A 22,598-nucleotide genomic window follows, 5' to 3' on the forward strand; every position below is an offset into this window, starting at 1 on the left:
TATGAGACATAACTCAGCGAATGAAATCCTTGGAAAATGAGATAATGGAGCTTCAAGGGGTAGTGAAAAACACAGGAAATCATGTACACATGGAACATTTAAAAACAAGAAAGAGCTTATTGAGTTCATTGCTAGACATTACTGCACAAGGAGCTCTGGTCAGGTCATGTTTTCAGAATGCGGATTGTATGGATGCACTGTCTAAATTCGTCTAAATTCGTTCACATGGCTTGGTTTCTGAAGATGGGACACATTTATCTGAAGATAGAGAAATTTGAAAGAGAGCATAGGCATTTTACAGACATTTCAGAGGTTGGATTTGCATAAGCCTCTTTTCTGGATGGATCCGAAGTTGATGAACCTCAGTAAACTCCCTGTCTTTTACCGCAATTCTTTTAAAGTATGGGGACTTTTAACAGTGCGGAGAGTGCAAAACACAAGTTCTCTCTACTGGTTACTGCACACCTTTAATAATAGGCATTGTTTCAAAGAAGATCAAATGCTTGCTTTTCCAAATATGTCCAAAAAAATACCCCCAACAGTTTCCATAGGGTGTACTTATTTTTTTCACATAACTGTATATTGTTGTCAATAATATAATTTATAATGAAAATTGCTGTATTAAATTACAAAAGAATGCAAAGTACAAGCATTTTAGATGGACCCCACTGTAAATATTTTCTAACTATATGTACTGTTAAAAACCTCTCTCTCTCTCTCTCTCTCTCTCTCTCTCTCTCTCTCTCTCTCTCTCTCTCTCTCTGTTATTTAAAACTGTGGAATAATAAATGTTGTACTGTTCCATGTCCTTGGAAACTAGTAAATGTGGTTCGCCACATGTAGTTCTTGGCCGCTAGTTGTCTAGAAGTCTAGCATGCAAGCGTAGGCGTAGGCATAAAATAAGACCAGAAACGAGACAACCTGTCACCTACTGCTTGGGCAGTTGGAAAGTTTTATACAGCAGCCTGAACGTTGTACAGAGTTAACTTGTTAGCTATAATTCTGACATATAGGTGAAATAAAGCTGAAATAGTAATGCGGATAAGGGTGTCATGTTGAACCTACTGAAGAACAAATTCGGCTCGTGAGCACTTTCTAGATCCCCCCCCCCCCCCCCCAAGGTTGTTCTTTTGCTCCTCATCGGTTCCTCATCTGTCTTTCTGATAGCCTGCTTCTTTTTGTTCAGTAGTTCCTTCACACCCTTGGTGATCCAGGGTTTGTTATTAGGAAAACAACTGGAATTGACTGGAATTATAGTGTCTGTGCAGAAATTGATATAGACTGTTTCAGTCTCAGTCTCGCACGTGTGCGCATACTCACAAGAAAGTATAGAACATCTACAACTGATTGCAACCATCTAGGGCCTTACAGTTTCCGAGAAACCACTTATTATTTCCAAACTCTTACCAGTCGTATATTATTATACGACTGATTATTGTCATTTCCGACACAAAGTCAGTATATGATTCATAAAAAAGCAATACCATGGTGTTTAATGCATTTCATCTTACGCTGAATCTTACAGTGAAATATGGTGCAGCAGTGTGAATGGCTTTTAAAGGTGGCTCACATTCACTTCTGACACAAATTCAGCATTTTACTTTTAAAAAGCAATCCTGTGCTGGTATTTTTTTTTTTTTTTTTTCTCCTTAAAGAGATCAAGTGACATACAGTCACAATGCACTGAATAATTGGCTTTTCACTGTGGCATGTATCCACATGTCATAAATGAAAAGCAGTTGCATTAATGATTGCATTACACATTTTTCACTGCTATGGTTACAATTTGCTCTGGCACAGAATCTTCTTCATTATCATGTAGACAAAAAATTTCAGTAAATATGAGTCGGGCAGTCAGCCACATCCGTTGTATGGTGTAATGATTTTATTTAACATTGAAATCATAAGATTGCTCATGCTTTTTCTGAAAATATATGATTATGTACAAGAATAATATTACAACGATTTCTCCATGGTACATGCATATAAATAAACTTAAAGCAAGCACATCAATGCATATTCTTTTTTTTTTTTTTTCCATATCAAACAGTCTGCTAGGGCACAAAGACTAATTATTAAACTCCTCAGGTCGAACAGCCAAAATATTAACCAATATAAACCAAAAATGTTCATATTGGTTAATGTTTACAGCTGCATAATAAATGCCACAGCACATTTATTATATATTTATATAGGGTCAATATAACCCTATATATATATATATATTTTTTTTTTTTAAATAAAAAAAAATCATTACTGCCTGTTTAACAAGATAAAAAGCTACCTGTATCCAATATTTACTGCACAAAAAAAACTTAAAATAAAATATAAAATACCAAAATATTACCTGAATATGAATGACGTTCCATAATTCATTAGATTAAAGGCCATTTCTGCACTTTAAGTGAACACATATCTCTGACAAGTTACTGAGAGCACATACACATGCCATGCAACACAGATAAAGCAAATAAAACTGTACCTGTGCAGAAATGAGCAAAATGAGCTGGAAAATATTAGAATAAAACTGCCCATTACACTGAAGGATGCTCAGAAGTATAATTTTTTAAATCCTGTCATTCATTTTCATGTAGTTTTCATTGTTTCAAGAATGTATACTGCATTTTTATTGTACACATGGCTTTTTTGATCATAACGCTGTTGGCCACACATGAAATAATTTCTATATCACTTGCCCTGGTCCGCATTTTAGGCAGACAGGGGAACATTTGCATATATGCCCTTAGGAGAGTCTTCAAAAGGAGTGAATAGAGGTTGGACAGAGTCTGGAGGACAGCTGATCGTGATAGGGGAGGCCATTATTAAAGGCTGATCTGAGTCAGGATTCTGGATCGTCATTTCTATAGGATGGGAAGTGCTCCGTAGCTTTGAACTAAGAGAGAGTAACAGAGACAAGACAATGAGTTCGGCAATGTACGATAAGACATCTATGTTGATTTACATTGCATAGATTTTTGAAACCTTACCGTTTACGCCAAAAAAGAATGGCTGCTGCCAAGCCAGCAATAATGACAAGTATTATACTCCCTGCAGTGATGCCCTTTGTGGCTAAACATCAACAAAACAGAGAGAAATTAGAGATCAGAAATAGAAGCAAGGAGATACTGGGAGGTCAGACACATGCATAAAAAATGAAAGATGAGGGATTATCACAGATCTGGAGGCACTTATAACTATCCAGTTCAGTAGCAATTTCATGAGACTTATTGCCAGCAACTCCTGAAAAAGAGAGTGAGAGCTTGTGTGAGGCAGTGGTGTGCTGCTGAACGTGTTTTCGTAAAAACGTGAAGTGGGTGCCTGCCAATCTGAGTGAATTAACAAAGAAAAACACAAGCATATCTGTCTGAACGCTGAAGTAACTGAGGGTGCATTTACATATGCAGTATTTAGTCTGTTCGAATTGAGTCATCATGTTTTTATGCCCTCTGTGTTGTTCACTTGGGCAGGAATCACAAGCAGAATCAAATATAATACTCAAACCACAGAACAACTGCAGGAAGTATGTGAGCTGCTAAACTGACGTACAAGATGTAGAATGACTCGATGAAGACAGAGTTTAAGTGCTGCTTTAACTGTACTCTGAAAAGAAATGATAAATGCTACAAAATTACTGTTTTCAAAACTATTAATTCATATGTATTCATTTTTAGCACCGTTCTCGATTTACTTCCAGAATCAAAAAACATTTGTTTGCATTTTTTTTTTTTGATGTAGGAAAGACTTTCGCAAGTAGGTTTTGAGCCACATCCCTTCCAGCACATTCTATTTTGCGCTCTCGATTCGCTCAGTGTCAAACCAAGCTGGACCAAACAGAAAGCCAGACTAGGCAAATGGAATAGTGAGACAGGGCCCTGACTATCAGTTGTTCTTCCTCAGTCATTGTTCATCTTAAAAATACCTGTAAGGAAGGTTAGCACTATCCCTTGAAGTAATTACATACAACACTTAAGATCACTATTTCTCGATTTCCTGGGGTCAATGAGTGCACCCTGCACAGATCGAACATGTTTAATGAGCACAGAAAACTATTTTGGCTATGTCTTGAATGTGTCTACGATTTCTGCCTGTACACCATCTATTGCTGTGCAGTATGCCGGCCCCACTCTTCTCTGGCCATCCGTAGAAACACCTTTAGGTGCACCACTGATCATATATTGTTTGGTTGTTGGCTCATTTTTGCCATGTCAGAGACACTGACATGTTAGTGTGTGTTGTGCTGGTTCAAGTGGATCAGGCAATTCCTAAAACAGGAATTTGATACGGTGCACTCAAAAGACACCAGCAGGCAATTAAAACACGCATACATTAAACAAGCACAGTACAACTGAAATACAGTCTGGTTGATTTGTTAATACAAATGAAATTCAGTAGAGCAACAATTAAAAAGAAATATTAATGGAAATAAAACCAAAATGTCAAGGCAATAAAGTTGTCACGATAATATCTGTGACTATAATAATAATAATCAAAATAATAATAATAATAATAATAATAACCACTACTACTACTATTACTTCTACTACTACTACTAATGATAATTATTATTATTATTAATAATAATAACCATTACTACTACTATTACTTCTACTACTACTAATAATAATCTGGTGGCACAGCGGGTAGCAGACCCTCACAGGAATTTGTCACAAGGTGGATGCTGGTAGCACTCAATGCAATTCAGTAGACCAACTATTGATACTAGGGCAAGGGTTGAACTTCATGCAGAGCAGTGCATGCCAATCAAAATGAAAGGGAAATGCAGAAGTGTCACATCAACACCATAACTGGCATGACACTACAACTCCCAGAGAACACTATGGCTACAAACATGGCTGCTGCAAACTACAATACCCAGCACTCATGAACTCGTCATTCTGATTACACACACCTGAATCCAGTCAAACAAATCACAGAACATAAACCTTGCATCCCAAATCGCCTACTATACATACTAAATAGTATCCAAGATGAGAATTAGTGTGTCCCAAATCGTAGTATGTAGAAAGGAGTATCCCAAAGGTACCTGGATGGTCTACTATTTCCGATAGATTTTCAAAGTGTGGCTCCATGGACACTTTTCAAACTAATACTACCCAGAACTCCTTATGCGAGAGTTGATGAGTTTTGTGAAGTTTAAATGAAATGTGGAAAAATAAATCAAGGGATTTAGTTAATTCAATTATATAGTATAAATTATATAAGGAATAACGAATGTAGAAAAGCTGAAATGCGGCAAGGAGTGTGACAGCGCTCTCTTCCAGGCAACAAGGTTTTCTTCCGTTACATTTCTTCCTGTTAGTATGTACCAGTACTTCCATACTCTTTTACCACACACTCAAAAGTATGTGATTTTTCTTCACAAAAAGAGCACATACTTTTAGTACATAGTATAAGTGTGCCAACTGGGATGCAGGGACTGACTCCTAGTTCACACGCTTACCGCGAAGTATACGCTCTGCCTCCTGGAAAAAACCAGGAATAACAAAACAAAACAGAAATGTACACTGTCATGGAAAAACCTCGCAATGATAAGTAGTGAATAAACTGGTATAAATACACGGATGAAAATGAGAGTTATCAGGAAATAGGTGAGTTCAAAAGTGAGAGTAAACTAATCCAAAATAGTTTGGACCGTAGATTTGTGGGAGCTCCTGGATTCCCCATGGACTCGGTTTTACAACTACGACTCATGTTAATTGTTGTTAATTATAATTTTTTTTGTTGCAAAAAAACACTTTATATAATGATGCTGAAACTTGTATTATAAAAACACTTTATATAATGATGCTGAAACTTGTATAGTGCCACTGCCATAATGAGAAGGATCCAACACCCAATATAATATAATATAATATTATATGTAATATAATATCTGATGAGTTTTGGTGCTTTGGTGGTGTTTGTTCACATATATAAATGTTGTATGCATTTATATTTATACAAAGTAACATATGGTAGGTGAACCCGATAAAATGACCACCCAGTCTAGATTCCACTTGAAAAAAACAACAATCGCATTGTTTTGGACTATGACGCCGGTTTTCAGCTATCAGGTTAGACTACAGTATTAGCTGAGTTAAACCTGGATAAAGACAATCTATATGTGTTAGTGCGTTTGTTTCTTTTAATTCATGCTGACCATTGCTTGAAATGCTGCTAGGGGTATATGAGGATACTGTGGTCAGATTTTCTTTCTCAGTTGTGGTTGAAGCTGTAATTCTAGCCGTAAGGGATGTTGCCAGAGGTGTTTCCTCCATTGTTGTGGTCCTCTGAGAGCTTTGGTAGGACGTCGATGATGTTGTGGAAGCTGTGTGTGTTGTTGTGAAGACAATTTTCCCTGTCGTAGGAGCGTATCATACAAGAAAATATCAGAAAAGCCCCATGCAAACACACTGATACACGGAAACGAATACAACGCGGAAACCCACGCAAGTTCTTAAACCATACATACCAGTTGTTGTGGAAATGCTTTCTGGTTCTGTAGTAGTGGGATGTGTCTTTGGTGTTGGACTGAACCATGACAGAGTGACAGGTGAATGAGAAGTGCTGATCAATGTGGTTGCAACTGTAATATAATATATAACATTCAACATGAGTCATGGGTTTTCAGAATGTGTAGTATTTTTACTAAAGTTAAGTGATACAGATAGAGAGGGAGAAAGAACATGTGAATGTACTCCAAATCTGCTGTCCCAGAAATCTATTTAAATTTATTAAGCTTAAGGCAGTAAGAGACGGTTGCAGGATTTAAATCCAATTCAAATGTAAAAGAAATTTAGACAGGAAATAAGGTTACAAAGGAAGATGACTCACCTGGAAGTGGCCGTGTTGGATCACCTGCAGGACACACATATTCAAACATGAATGCCATACAGGATGTCACATAAAGAAAAAGAATAGATGGCTTATTAGGATAATCTAACTGTACAATCACAATCATAATATCAGTCATTGTTTCTCATACAGTTGCAATCAAAATTAAAGCTGCAAGCAGTGTTTAAAGGGGCCAAGCACCAAAGGCAAAGAAGCGCAATTCAGAGCCTGAAGAACACAAAGAGGAGAAATAGAATATACATGAATGAATAAAAGATAGGTTCAGAAGCCCAGCTGTTTGAATCGGAAATGAACAGAAGAGAGGCATTTATTTGTATGCCAAGAGGTTGAAAGGTTAGTGCAAATGCTTCAGTGCTTGGCCCCTAATTATTCAACCCTTAATTATTAAACATTTACAGACTTTCAGCTGTTTGCAATGAACAAATCAAACAAAATCAATTGAAATAGATCAGTAATAATATTCTTGGGTTATTGTGATGGCCCTGTAGAATCTTCCAGGACTTCTTCAGCAACTAAGCCTTGGTGGAATTTGAGGTATGCTTGGGATCATTGTCCTGTTCGACAGTCCACTGATGCAATGAACAAATCATTGCATAGCTGTGTGCAATGATTTGTTCATTGCATCAATGGACCATACAACAGGACAATGATCCCAAGCATACCTCAAATTCCACCAAGGCTTAGCTGTGTGCAATGATTTGTTCATTGCAAACAGCAGAAAGTCTGTAAATTTTGACAATAAACCTGATTTGCAATGGGGATTGAATAATTTTGATTGCAGCTGTATGCAAAACATATGGCCCATGGGCCATACCCGGCCCGCCTGATGATTCCATGCGGCCCGTGTAAGGCAGTGATGTAATGGAAATGTAAAGAATTATCCACACCCAGATGCAGTTACTTATATATCCACTAAAGGTCCTCTAGTCATCATCCTTAGGCTATACGTGCCTACTGTTGCTAAAGGTTACTTGTAATCTCTCAAACGTAGGGTGAAAATGTGGGTATGTGAAAATGTCTCTTTCAAAGAAACGGAAGGTGGATCCTGAATGCCTTATATTCCAAGAAAAATTCACAACAGACTCTTTTTTTCTGGGAAATAAATAAAAAACCAATTTGTTTAATTTGCTCCCAGCAAGTGGCGGTCTTTTCCTTGAAATGAAAATTTCATTAAAACTGAGGATGAAGTTCTTTTAAATGATAGTTTCAGTGTGATGTGGTGAAATGATAGGTCTGGTCTTGTATGCGTTTTAACCTTCATGTTGTGTGTTAGCCTAAAGCCCTGTTCACACCAGGACGATTTTCACAGCAAGGACAAACGGTCTGTTTAACGGCCCAATGGCTGTCAGTGGAAGTGTATTTATTATGTCGTGGCTATTTTTTGATGACACTGAAATGCAAGCATATAGTCTAAGTGATCCATTTAATTCTTTCAGTGTTGTTTTCTACACTAAATAGTATTGTTTGTTTCTTTGTCTCTTCCCTGCAAATGATAATCTGCTGATTGATAGTCCTTTGTATTTATTTTGCACCTGGCACATATATTTGCATATAAGTATTCTTATTCAAATTGCTAAGTGCGCCATTATTGAGCCGTTGTATTATCATATTGACCACAAAAAAGACTATTCATAGTCAACACTTCATCAATTTGCAGGAACATTAACATTTTTGGGCACACCAATAACTGCCTCATACCCACCCCCTCCCAAAATATATTAGATTAAAAAAATAACATAATTTGGATCTTAACATAAGTATGTGAATGCTATTGCTGTGACTTTGAATTAATTCAAATGATTACTTATTTAAAAAGAGTATATTGTTTAAAATGAGAACTTTAAGGATTTAACTTTAAGAAGTATTTATTGCAGTGGCCGAATCACCGAATACCTTACATTTCGGAAAAGTGCATACGTGCTTTAACCAGTTCGCAAAAAGTGTGTGAACGGCTTAAAGACGTAAATACTGGCTCTCTTCTTCTTCTCAGTGATAAGCAAGTGTCAGAAACAGAAACTTGTGAACGCCACCTTGTGCACCGGGGTATTTCTGCTTTTCAATAAACTCCATCTACTGTCAGGGAGTGAATTTGCACTTTCATTCAGTTTAATGGCTGGGTGTGAACACAAAAAAAACGTGGTGAAAAAACGCTACGAAAAATGTTTGGCTGTGATATGAAAATTTACCTCAGAATTCCATTTTGGGTGATAAATAAGTGTCAAGTTCAATTTAACTGTTGTGATTGTTCTCGGTTCGCCTAAGGGGATATTTTAGCCAGTGTGGCTCCCTACTCCAAATGAGTTCCCCACCCCTGTTTTAAAATGTGTGCTAGACTGGGAAAACCTATTCCTGTTTCTGAAATGTCAAATTTTGGCCAAAATTGGGGGTTTCTGCACTTAACATATTTTGAAAAGTAATCTTTAAGAAACCAAAACTACATAGAAATATTTTATTTATTTATTTATTTCAATCTTGCCTAGGCTGCCTGTATAGATCAAGTTGGGTAAGGATCCAGTTTAAAAGACGCAGTGGAAAAACATCAGTCTGCCCAAAATGATGTCTAAAACCTGTGGTTTCCTCAAACAGTGAATGAATCTTATGCTTTGATGAAGTTGTTGAATAGTTACATGCCGTAGTAAAATGGAAACATGCCTAATAATTTCCGTTTGTATACTGGCTTTCAAAATATCCATCATGATGCGGTTGGACTCGGATCTTGAAATCTAATTTTCACCATTTCTACATTTGGGGTTAAGTGACACTGTGTAGCATCGGATATTTATTCTAGTAAATGGCATCCTCTAGTTCTAGGGAGTCCAATCTTCCCTGCAAATTCCAGTGTACAGTGTGTGTCCAAGCAGGACATTAAGACATAAAGCTAAACAAAAGCATAACACAATTTTAAAAGTATGTCAATTATCTGTCTAACTGTCTAACTGCTGAAGACAATATGTAGGTATCTACACATAGCTTGCATTTAGATCAATGTCTATTCGGTCTATTGTGATACTATATTTATTTTTAAATACAAATTGTGATATAGCGGAACCCCAAGACTGAAACAAAACAAAGTTAAAATATGTCTAAAAGTAAAAACATGCTGCAGTGTTCAGAACTGCTGTGGAGTGATACACTGTTAGATAGCATGCTAGGAAAAGTTCCAGCAAGGCCTAACTAATACACACATATCATAACACACCATTATGAGCAAATGCATTGTTGAGTAGAAGTCCCTTACGTATGCATATTAGAGGAGGCTCGTTGATCCATTTGCTTTCTTTACATTTGAAGAAGTTGGAAGTTCCAGCTTTTCTCACATATCCTTCTTTACAAGGCATGCGGAAAGTCTGAACAGTGACATTTGTTTTTATCTCTGCATTATCGATCACATTAGGATTCCCACAATTTCCTAGAAGAAAAAAAGGAATAAAACACTTCAAACACGAATACAAACTCAGACACACATACACACGTGTTTATATTGCATAAATGTATAAATGCTAAGCCATGAGATCATATCGTTATGATTTATGAATATGACTCGTAGTTTTGAAGTAACTGAAATGTAATTATGGTTACACTCTGATAAATTATTCACTGGATCTACTCTCAAAAAGTTATCCAGCAAGTGGACCCCTGGTAAATTCGTTGCCGGTAGCTTGGCCGGTTAAGGCATGATGGAGATCACAAAAAAGCTTTCAAAGGCTGTGACAACTGTTTTCTTGTGTAAACCTTCAAGTTAACAATTTATTTGAGTATTGTTAAACAAGTCCTGTTTAACCAAAGTTTAATATTTAAGAAGAGCCGACGCGCTGTCTTCCGCCATTTTTTTCTGAGCTCATCCGCACCGGTCCCATTGCATTATGGGAGTTTCGAAAAATCTTGCCAGAAGCAGTACGCCATCCGGGTATTTGTCACCTACTGAGAATTCGGACATACTACCCCACTGGAGTACTGCTTTTCGCCTAGTGTGTAGTAGGGTAGTACGCGATTTCGGACGCAGCGTCTGTTAACTTGCATAAGGTGGTCTAATTGGTCCTGTGAGGAGGCGCGCTGATAGAGAAGCGTTCCCATTGGCTGCAGCCAGTAGGTATTATGGCCAATCAGGAAAGTCAACATTGCTTAGCCACACGCAGTACATTCCCGCTACCCTTATGTGCGGAACTCTCTTTCGGACCAAAAAACCCCCCAAAAACAGTCCATAATATTTTGTCTCCTCTATTTTTGTCGATGAAAATTAAGGGAGATTTTGGTGAAGTTTTTATTTTTTAAACTACATTTTAGTCGCATCTTTTTTGTCAACAATATTACATGTTGTTACAGTTACAGTTAGTGTTTAATGACGGTGTTGTCTCGTCACGGAAAAAGAGGTGGCTGACAAGCATTTTTCGTCATAGTCTTCGGTAACAAAGTTGACATTATGCACATGCTGCACCTGAGATACCAGTGATCCTGACCCTTTCTGCTGCATCATCTGACCATTAACCTGTTTTTGGATTCTGAGCTTGATATTATGATTCGGATTTGTTCTACAGGTACTATAGAGTATTTTTCTTGATCAAAGTTTAATTTGAGTATGACTGTTGTATAATACATCAGGTTCAATCAAAAGTGTGAATTAATCAACAGGTGTCACGTAATGGACGCTAAGACGGATGCAAGTGCAGATAATAGCTTTATTAGAGATAGGCAGACAAATAAAAATAGAAGGGCAAAGGCATGGTAATAAAAGGGCAACAGGTCAGGTGATCGGCAAATGAGCATAAAACTAGGCAAAACAAACTCGAATAACAAGGATGACAACAGGATCAAAACTATGGTATGGAAACGAGAAACAAAGGCTTGGCACTGAGTGAAAACCTACACACCAGACTTCACGACGAACAATGAGACATGAGGGGTTTAAATCATAAATGCAAACAGGGGTGAAAGACAAAAAAGCTGAATATATTGATGACACATAAGGGACACAGCCAATGTCAATACAGGGGCGGAGCCAGGACATAAACCATAACAAAACACATCTCATAAGTAAACACTGAAAAACCCGCTCACGCTTCAAGCTCAAGAGTTTCAGATCACGCTGCAGGCTCCAGCGCTTTGTGCGAGGGGAAATCGTGACAACAAGAAATGTTTTGTATCTGTCAAACACCTAAAAATAACGTTGAATGTGTTTAGTCATGAAAATGTTAGCGCTGACACTGTAGGAGACTAAGATGATTAGGAATCTTAATCTAATGCTTATTTAACAGTCATTAAAAAAACAATCAGCATTTTAATAGTGACTGATGACAAATCAGCACTTGCCTTTAAACACAAGCACTTGCCTTTAAACTGCACCCAAAAAAAATCACGAGGTGTTGCCCCAATATTTCTTTTTTTGTTGTTGCATTATTAACAAGGTGTGCACCATGAGTGTCTTAGACCAGCACATACATAGCACAGCCTCTCAAATAAACTTGAAGTTAATAATTTCATCTGTACTTGTGTGAAGCTAAAAAGTCCTGGCTGTCACATAATGTCACTGCAATGCGCAGAAAATCAAACACTAGCACTGACGGTGTTACTGATAAAAGTAAACCTAGTTCACTGCAACCATTTTACTTTGTATTCTCCAAAACCCATAAAGACTCCAGATGAGATAACGCCGAGTGATTCAGGGTACCGCTGCTCATCTAGTTTCATTCGGTTTTTCATTATTGAATCCACATTTCACATCGGTAACACTTGCTATTTTTCCTCTCCTGCTGTTGGCTGGTAGCTGTGCATTAAGTTAATTTTGGGCTCGCATCATTTTTAGCGAACATCCTTAGCTAACCACATCCTTTCCTTTGTATATGACAACATCCTACTCCCTAAATGTTGCGTGCACATTTATATCACAGGACCACAGCTTGAATTAGTACACAGAAAACAGAAATGCTGACTAGCAAAAAAAAGCATAATACTGTCATATTCAACAAAGATGGTATACAAATTTCACAAAACACAACTAGGATTTATATCAGAAAAAGTCAGCATAATGTGTTGAATAATATAAAGCAATTTCCCAGATCAAGAAGCTGAAGCTGTGGTACAGTCTGGCAGTGTTATGGTGAAACTTTCTTGCAATTAAATAAATTTAAATGGGGGAAATGTTTAAGGTTGAAAAATACACATACCTTTAGACATAACTGTAATTATGCCATGTTGCAGCTTTAAGAGCTTTTTAATATTTGGTAAAACTGCCTGTAACTCGCGTTACGCGCAACCGAGTTTTAGAAAATTTGTGTTTTTTTAATATACATGCACTAACAGGGTGCATGGTGGCTTAATGGTTAGCATGGTCGCCTCACACCGCCTGAGTTGGGGGTTCGATTCCTGCGGCTCTGTGTGTGCGGAGTTTGCATGTTCTCCCTGTTCTCCCTGCCAAAGATATGCATGGTAGGTTGATTGGCGTGTCTAAAGTGTCCGTAGTGTATTTGTGTGTGTGATTGTGTGCCCTGTGATGGATTGGCACCATGTCCAGGGTGTACCCGGCCTTGTGCCCGATGCTCCCTGGGATAGGCTCCAGGTTTCTCTGTGACCCTGAAAAGGAGGATGGATGGATGGACATGTATTAACAATATTTTGACTAACTGCGGCAAAGCAGTGGGATGTAGGTAGCAAGTGTTCTAATAGCCTAACCACTTTCACTTATGTTGTTAGTAAAAGGTTTGCCCAATCTGACTACCTACCTATGACGTCATACGCACATAAAACGACGCGGCAAGCTTTAGCCAAATACCCAGAGTCACTGTCATATCATAGCAAACCAGTGACTACAATTCTCATCCTGCACTGCGGCCTACAAACATGGCCGCCATGGACCGCAATTCCCAGAACACTCACCTTCATTCTAATCACACACCTGAATCCAATACACAGCACAAACACAACCACAGTTTAAAATGACCTTCTATGCATTCACTCTGTGTGAAGTATATGCTCAGTTACCTTGTCTCTTTTGTTACCAAGCCTTATACCATCGCTGTTTATTCTGGTGTTTTGACCTTGCTTACGTTTATGACTTTGTCTCTTTGCCCTGCCCTGTTTATGCTGTTTGCCTGATTGCCTGACCTCTGCATGTTCATGATTATTGTCTTCTGCCTTATCCTTTGGACTTGTTGTTTCTGGATTAAAATACCTAACTTGCACTTGCTTCTGTCTGCGCCTCCATTACGTGACAACGATGTTATCAGTCTCTGACTAACATTTCTATAGTGGCAAATACTCTTCTGGTGTGAAAGGATGTTACGGAGTATTTAGTCATTCCAAATAAGGTTTCTCTTAAATCTCCAATTGCGTACAACCCTGATCTTCCTCACTGATACAGAACATCTGTCTTCAGACCTGTAGGTTGAGAGGAGTGCTGGAGTTAGGTCATTTATTTGATAATGGTCAAATGAGGTCATTTCAATTGTTAAGACAGGAATTCAATTTGCCAAGTAATGATTTTTATAAATTTCTTCAACTATGACACTTCATAGAGTCACAAATAAAAGAAGGTAATATTTGATCTTACTGAAATGGAAGAACTACTGTCCTCCTCATCTACTCTTAAGAGGAAGATCTCTGCTCTCTATATAATGCTGTCTAATGTTGGTCCTTCAATCTTTGACTCTTAGAGTATATCATAGGAAAAGGACATCGGGTCTTATTCCAGCGATGAGGATTGGCTATCTGTGTTTTCTCTAAGAGTGCTTCAGTTTCAGCCCACGAACAAAATTTTTTATTTGGTAAATGGCGCGCTTATATAGTGCTTTTATCCAAAGCCACAGCACACATTTACCACCTGAGCCACAGCCGCCCGGCCACAGGACTTATCTAACACCAGTTCGCCTCCACAAAGAATTCCCCAATACTTCACAAATGTAAGGCAGACATTGGCACGGTCATGCATGTGTTTTGGGATTGTGATAAGATCAAAGCTTACAAGAAAGAGATTCACAAAATTACACAAAAGATTATTGGGAAGACTTTTGCACTGTTTCCAAATGTATACCTTTTGAATTGTAAAACTGATCTGTGTCTTGATTGTGACAGAGTGTGTATTGAATTTTTGCATATATTTGGCAAAGAAATATATACTATTGTTACAGTCAACCCAACAGACGCCCTCAGTCAGTATGTGGACGAGTCAGGCCGCTACTCTTTTACCGTTGGAAAAATTAACTTGGGACCTACATCAACGGCTTTTGGGCCTTTCTTGAAGATGCTCAGTGAATAACTCTGGTGTCTTGCATTCTCGTCTACTTAGGATGAGTTTTATATTCTTTCTTTTCTCAGATATGCCGTGTTGTAAGTGTGGTTGTTTATACATATAATTTTTTTTACATGATATGTCTAAGGATTGTAAGCTAGCAAATGGCTGTAATTGATGTCTTGAGATACCACTACCACTGTTGTTGTTTAAAAGTCCCCGATACACCAGTCCTTTCAAGATACTCAAACAAGTCACATACAAGCTGGACCTTCCCGACCCTGGTGAAAAGCCGCCAGATTTCATGTGTCCCTTCTCAAGCCCCCTCAGCACGGACCAATCAGTCATGACCCCACCGCTCCCCCTCGAGATTGAAGGCCAACCAGCCTACATCAGGGAAAAATATCCTGAACTCACTCTGTCTACAAGGAGTGCTGCAGTACCTCATTGAGTGGGAAGGCACGTTCCTGAAGAACAATGCTGGATACCAGCACACAACATTCTGGATCCCAACCTCTACAGAGACTTCCATGCTAACCACCCAGAGTGCATACACAGCGGCCTACAAACATGGGTGCCCTGGACTCCCCTTCCCAAAACACACAAACGCACATACTGTTCTCATTCACACACTAATCACTGTGCACTATATAAACCTCTTTTTGATACAGCATTACTGCGAAGTAATTGCTCAGTTTCCCTTGTGTCTTGTCATTGCCATTGTCATTACCTGGTTTTAATCTTTGCCCATGTTATTGATTACTGTTTTGCCTCTCTGTTTGCTGATTGCTTGACCCTAGACTGTTATTCACGCTGAGTTTGCTTTAAGTTTTGGATTGTCTGCCTTCTAATAAACTGTCATCTTGCCTGCACTTGCACCCGGCTCCGAGTCTGTACCATAAAGGCCCCACACAAAAACAACAACTACAAAAAAAACCCCCAGAAGAACCTAGAACCCTGTGGGCACAAAAGTGACATATGTGATTGTGCAATCAAGCTTGATTATGCTCACAAACAAGCCCTGACTCAGTCCTTAGTATAAGCTGTCAAAATGCACTAAAAGACATTAAGAAGATATTTTCTCAACAGAACAGACTGAATTAATCAGGGACTTTTCCCCCCACTTGTGTTAGCTGTACAAACAGTGAAAAGAGAATAAAGAGAATGTGAACCTGAGGTAAAAATCTACTTTCTCCTCAGGTGATGAGACAGAGACTAATGTGGATGATGCTAGAATTATACTCAACAATCCCCATTGTAAATATATCATTCTTAAACATTTGATAGTAACGTTTTTCCAAGTTATTCATGTAGAGGTAAACAGATTAGAAATGCATTTGACAAATAATGTATAATCACTGATCTACTGAAACTTTCTATACAGAGATGTTTATTTAACATTCATGTAAACGGTCTTGTATGTCAGAGAAGTAGACACATTTGACTGCATTCACATCTGGGTCCACTTGTGATCTCATCACCAGAGACGGACAATTTTACACAAGAATGTGCTTGACATGTAGAATGATTCATAGATTGAAAAGTTAATTCACTGGTCTGATGATGGATAGAATTCCATGTCGCGCCGCTAAAAGAAGTTTTAGATACTGGAATGAAAATATCACATTCGATGTCAATTTACATTCTATTCTAAGATAGAATCTCTTTGTGTGCCAAATAGTAGATGAAATAGTAGATGTAGTAAAAGCTCAGCTATGCGAACAAAGTGCTTCACGCTAGCTCTACATGAGGCCAAAAGGGCAAAATATTAAGCTTTTAATACTCTTAACAACAAATCATTACTCAGAAAATTACCAAGAATTACACAGAGATAAAGTGAACAGTGAGTGATCTCATCCATGTGTGAGCTCATCACCAGAGATGGATGTTAAAACATATATTTTTTTGGTTAATTCTTAGAAGAAGTGTGGAAATGACACAGTTTGGGTATTTCCATGACACGCACATAGCTCACACTTATAGCTTGAATTTATGTATGCACATTTACCACTGCAGCGAATGATTTTAATGTTCTTAAAGATGGACCTTTTTAAGAATGTATTTTGTATGAATCTCTCACATTATTACTGAGACATCTCATTAAGCTGTAGAGAAAATATCACATTTCGTATATAGTCTGTAGCTAGGGCCCTGGTCCAGATATAGTTTTAACAGAGTCACTGTGATGTAGCTTGTCTATATATTTTTTGTTTCATGTCCGACAGACAGGAGTTTCAGTCTCATGTCTGGTGATTTACCTGTTATGCGTTTTCTGAAGATTTAGTGTGCTCAATGGCTTTATAGTAAAAGAAAACATAGGTGCAAGAGCTTGCATATAGAATGTTTAACAAAAAGTAAGAAATCCCCAATTGGACCAGTATGTCTTCCATTATGTCACTGTCAGTGGTGTTTTCACTGTGCCTATAACAGTGCAAATCTCCACAATGGTATGTGCTTTTTTTGGGTTTTTTAAAAAATGTACCAATCAGACACCTTTTATCATAGCATATCACATCGTTTATTTACCTGCATTATCTCTCATGGTTTCATTTTGTTGATACTGAAACTTTCACAGCCAGGGCTTCATTTTAAAACGGAACAAGTATCAGATAACCTTACTGATTTTCCTTTATTTTCCTTCAACTTTAATCAAATTATGTCTATTATTGCAGCAGTGGGGTGCAGTCACGTTAAAAGCCACAGGATCCCGCTGGCTGACGAGACTACGGGAAGTGGGTTTGGCCATTTTTCTGCTGTGTTGAACAAGTTCGCATAAATCACCAAATCAGCACATGGAAAAAGAAAAGCGAAGGAGAAACTATGAAGTTGAAAGGCAGTTAAGATAAAGTGGCCTACAAAATTGGCTTCATTAAAAAACGAAAAGAAAAAAAGTACAGTGATGTCTCAGTACACCTAATTTGTACATTGACTACATTAGGGTTGAGAAAATTCCACCAGCTAAGAACATCCAGACAATAGCAGAATGTTAGGGTTCCCCCCAAACCTTCCATGTCTGGTTACAAAACAATTATAGAGAAATTAGAGACTGTAGATCAGTTTCAGCTTAGCTAGAATCCCTAACTGCACACATACTATATGCAGTAGTCAAATAAAGCAGGTGTGTCTTTTCCTGTAAGTGAACACGGTGTTTACAATTCTTGACAGGTAGACCTGTGATTCTTTTACTTACTCATTTCGCCATTTTTCACACATGTACAAGTCTTTTTAAGTGTCTATGTTTTTTCTCCCAGTGAGTTTTCTGCTCCAACATTGTCCACAAAATTCTGGTGCATGGCTAGAAAAGCTTTGTCGTATAGCTTTTTAAAGACTATAGACTCGTTTAAAAACTTTATTGAATAAATGTCTCTTCACCCAAAAAAAAAAAAAAAAAAGAATTAGGTTCTTCAGAGCAGTGTATTGGTTCTTCAAGGTATCATCCCAGAACAGGTTCAAGTAAGCCCTATATGGTTCTTTCTGGGACTGGAAAAGTTTCTCCTGGCATCACTCTTAGGAACTCTTTATGAGAACATGGTTCCTTGTGGCACTGCTGTGAAGAACCATTTCTGGGTTCTTTAAAGCACCAGTAAATCCATGGCTCTCTACTTGAGAACTTGAGAGTAAACTTCTCCTATGGCAACAGGCTGAAAAACCCTTTTTTTTTTGTTCTAACTGGAACCCTTTGATTTTGAAGTGATTGAGTGAAGTGATTTTCCAAATATCCCATGAGTTTGCTATTCATGATATTTTAAAGTCTGACTTCACACAATAAACTGGCACTTGCCCTGTGCCTGATGTTCCCTGGGATAGGCTCCAGGTTCCCTGAAGGAGTAAGCGGTAGAAGATGGGTGGATGGATGGATGGAGTTCACACAGTAAATAATGTTTTGACTAGTTAGTAGTCAGTAGTCTAGTAGCCAAGTAGTCATCCATAAAAATGCGAGCATAACATCGACTGACTAACATTACTGTAGGAAGGTGCTCTAACTTACCATATCCTCCAGTGATGATGGAATATTCAGAGATGATGAAGATGAAGGTTAGTATGGATGCGCGCATATCCAATGCGTCCAGACTGTCCGAGTATGACTGTCCTGCCAGGGCTGTATACACATTTTAAGAACTACACACACGTACCGTCACTGTGTGCGCGTGCGTGTGTGTGTGTGTGTGCGTGCGTGTGTGCGCGTTCGAGCGCGCGCCTGCTTCCTTCCTGGCTCGGCAAGAAACACTTTCGCTTTCTGTTTGGAGATATGTCTAAGTCGTTGAACGAGGAGACTTGAAACAAAACACACGCGACATACATGCTTTGTGCATGTAATTCATTTTAGGACATAAGTTATACTATAATGCGCTCAAAGTCTAGATATAAACATTCCTCCAAAAAACTACAATTCGCATGTCTTAACACGCGGTCAATATTCAGTCTTACCCTCGATTATTATTTATTTATTTTCTACCGTCACGGGCTTCATTTTGCCTATTAATGATAAGTACCAGTATCCGTTTGAACCGAGAGCCACGTTTATTGCTGCTACAGGAACATAACCGCACTGCTTCCGTTTCACTCACGTCACTCTTCCTTTCTTTCTTTCTTTCTTTCTTTTTTTTCTTCTTTTTTTTTAACCGTAAAGGCGTCTCGCGCTGCTTTCACTGCTTTCCCCACGTTAGCCTGAATGAGAACTCAACCCCAGTTTTCATGTGTATGACTTGTCAGTTTGACTTTCGATTTTCATTTCTCGGATGCAGAAAAACCTGAAAAACAACGTGTTACCATCCCTTATCAAAAAAAACAATTAAAAAAATAATAAAAAGTTAATCAGGGATTCCAATAAGAAATCTGTACAGGATTTTAATATCATATTTTGGAACAGTTCCCTATAAGATTCACAGGAATTGTCTAAGGACAAGACATGAATATCATGTAGGACCACTTCAGGATTTCTAATGGGATCCATTTGTGTTCTTGTTCAGGTCAGAGTGGTAAGGAAGGTTATAAGTTTTCGGTTAGACAAGTAACATTCCAATAGAGAATCAAATTCCATACATTTTCGCATTTCATAACATGTTTACTGGATACTAATAAATCAACTACGTGACATTTTCATATTCTAAATGTTGTAGTAGACTTAGTAGATGTAGGATGACTGACGTACTACAGGGGAGTTTTTGCCAGTATGTCATATTATATAGATAAATAAGTTCATTATTTCATAAAATAATAAAGACTCGTTATCTTTACGTTTAGTTATCACATATACATTACAAAGAAATTCTTTTCTTTGCATACATTACATTACAGCATTTGGCAGATGACCATATCCAGAGCGACTTACAATTACCTAATTTGTACAAGTGAGCAGTTGAGGGTTAAGGGCTTTGCTCAAGGACCTAACAGTGGCAGCTTGGCAGTGCTGAGGCTTGAACCCCTGACCTTCCGATCAGTAACCCAGAGCCACCTCTGCCCTCCAAATGTAAGGAAATGTAAATGTGAATGACGAAACAGACAGTGCTGTACTTGCACAATATAGCTCGGAAAAGCAGACAGATAAGTGCTTCAGACTTGACACGGGTTATCAATGGAAATCTAATTTTCTGTGAAATGTCAGACAGCGTGAAGGACATTGCATAATCTCATCCTCTATGGACAGCATCCAAGAACAAGGAGGAGATTGCATAATGTCTCCCTCTATGGACGGTGTCCAAAAACAAAAACTCTTGCATGCTCTGCAGCACAAAACTGCTAGATTAAACTTTGTGAAAGAACATAAAAAAGAACCCTGATGAATGTTGGTAGTACAATTTTTGGTCAGATGAGACCAAGATAAATTTCTTCGGCTCAGATGAGGTCTAGCATGTTTGGCATGAACCTGGCCAGAACTACCACAGCTCACAGCTCACATAGTGCCAGTGGGAGTGTGATGAGATGGGGTCACATGAGTGCAAAAGGTGTAGGGAGATAATATTTATAGATGGCATCATGAATTCCTGTAGACATACCAAAATACTGGCTGTCGAATGACTCCTAGTCTCCAGATTCTTGGCAGGTGAGGAATATTCCAGCATGATAATGATGCAAATCACACAGCCAAAAGAGTTTCTAGAGATGAAAAACATGAAAACTACGACCTGGCCAATTATGTCGTCAAACTTGAATCCAATAGATACAATTGAAGACCTTTGGGGTATTTTAAAGAGAAAAGTAATATTGTCTCTGAAGAATAGCAGAACATCTCTCCAGAAATCTGTGCAACCATGCTAAGGAGGCTTGAGTCTGTCATCAAAAATAAAGGTGGGCATATGAAGTATTGAAAAAATGAAAAGATTTGAATCCCAGTAGTGAAAGGTGTACTCAGTTTTGTTGCATTGAGTACCTACTACTTACTGCATAATATGCATATGTATGCTGTGCAATTCAGAATTTCTCTGCCATTCATACATTTTTACGACTCCATTTCCTCACATTCTTGAATTTTGCAGAGCGGAAAATGCATGTCTCTACAGTTCTGGCCTCAGGGAACGACATTCCATTTAAAACCACACTGAGTGACATGTTATACTCACTTTTACAGTCTCTCTGCCACCACAACAACATCACATTTCACATCCCAGCTATTTAAAATAATAGCAGCAATTGCACAATATGCTCATAAAACATGAATTAGTTTACTGCAAGTTCTGCCAACTGTCTCTGTTCTATCACTTTTATCTCATGAATGTTTATGTTTAAAGCAGAGGCCCTGAATTGATGCATAAAGATATGATTTAGAAACTAATTACTGCCATTGCTACAGGTTTATAACACAGTTACACACTATGGGGGAGTCACAGATAACAGGTTCCATTCAAAGAATCAAGCATTTGTTATGGCCACCCCATTCCCTGACCTAAACCCCAGTGAAAATCTGTGGGCTGAGCTGAAGAGGAGTCCACAAGAGAGGACCGAGGACCCTGAGGTTCTGGAGAGATTCTTTATTGAGGAGTACTCTCAGATTCCTTGCTCTATTCAAATTCATTATAACATTATAGAAGCTTTGGTGCTCTTATGTTGGGAAAAGGAGGTTGCACAAAGTACTAAATGCACAAAGTAATAACTGTAGGGGTTTCATATATTTTTTGATATGGTCTTTTTATTTCATTAGAATAAATGGATAGATTTATAGAATAGATTTCTCTTTTTTATCTCACTTTTCATATCCCATTTTACTCATCTTTACAAAGAGTGCCAATAATTTTGGTGCCGACCTTATCTTTTTCCCAAACATATCCTCATATCCGAATTATGTACATTCTCTTACAGCTTACTAGGTCACAAAAGATATTCACGTTAATGACTCAGTATGAATGATTAAGCAATTTAAGTAATCAATTATCCAAGACCAATAACTTCAGCTGGTTCTTTTCAGTAAGCTGACCCAATTGAAAAGAGCAGCAAGTCCCTTTACTAATGTTGATGTCCACAGTGCTTTTGGTAAATGGTCTGCACTTATATAGCACTTTTATCCAAAGCGCTTTACACCATTTCT

General features: G+C 38.1%; 1 protein-coding gene across 3 annotated transcripts; it reads right to left on the minus strand.

The window, feature by feature from the left end:
- Nucleotides 1-1,863: 1,863 nt before the first annotated feature.
- il15ra (interleukin 15 receptor subunit alpha) lies at nucleotides 1,864-19,784 on the minus strand. Of its 3 annotated transcripts, XM_017494384.3 has the most exons (7): nucleotides 19,065-19,783; nucleotides 10,094-10,264; nucleotides 6,835-6,858; nucleotides 6,473-6,586; nucleotides 6,161-6,358; nucleotides 2,988-3,069; nucleotides 1,864-2,893 (listed from the first exon to the last, which is right to left on the minus strand). In XM_017494384.3, the coding sequence occupies exons 1-7, from the start codon at nucleotides 19,129-19,131 to the stop codon at nucleotides 2,710-2,712; spliced, it is 840 nt and encodes a 279-aa protein (XP_017349873.1). In that variant the 5' UTR covers nucleotides 19,132-19,783; the 3' UTR covers nucleotides 1,864-2,709. The 3 variants fall into 3 exon arrangements, with proteins under 3 accessions (XP_017349873.1, XP_017349874.1, XP_017349875.1); XM_017494385.3 differs by lacking the exon at nucleotides 10,094-10,264 and having other exon boundaries at nucleotides 19,065-19,784; XM_017494386.3 differs by lacking the exon at nucleotides 6,161-6,358 and having other exon boundaries at nucleotides 19,065-19,784.
- Nucleotides 19,785-22,598: the final 2,814 nt, after the last annotated feature.

This window comes from Ictalurus punctatus, chromosome 19 (assembly GCF_001660625.3).
Source record: "Ictalurus punctatus breed USDA103 chromosome 19, Coco_2.0, whole genome shotgun sequence".
NCBI lineage: Eukaryota > Metazoa > Chordata > Actinopteri > Siluriformes > Ictaluridae > Ictalurus > Ictalurus punctatus.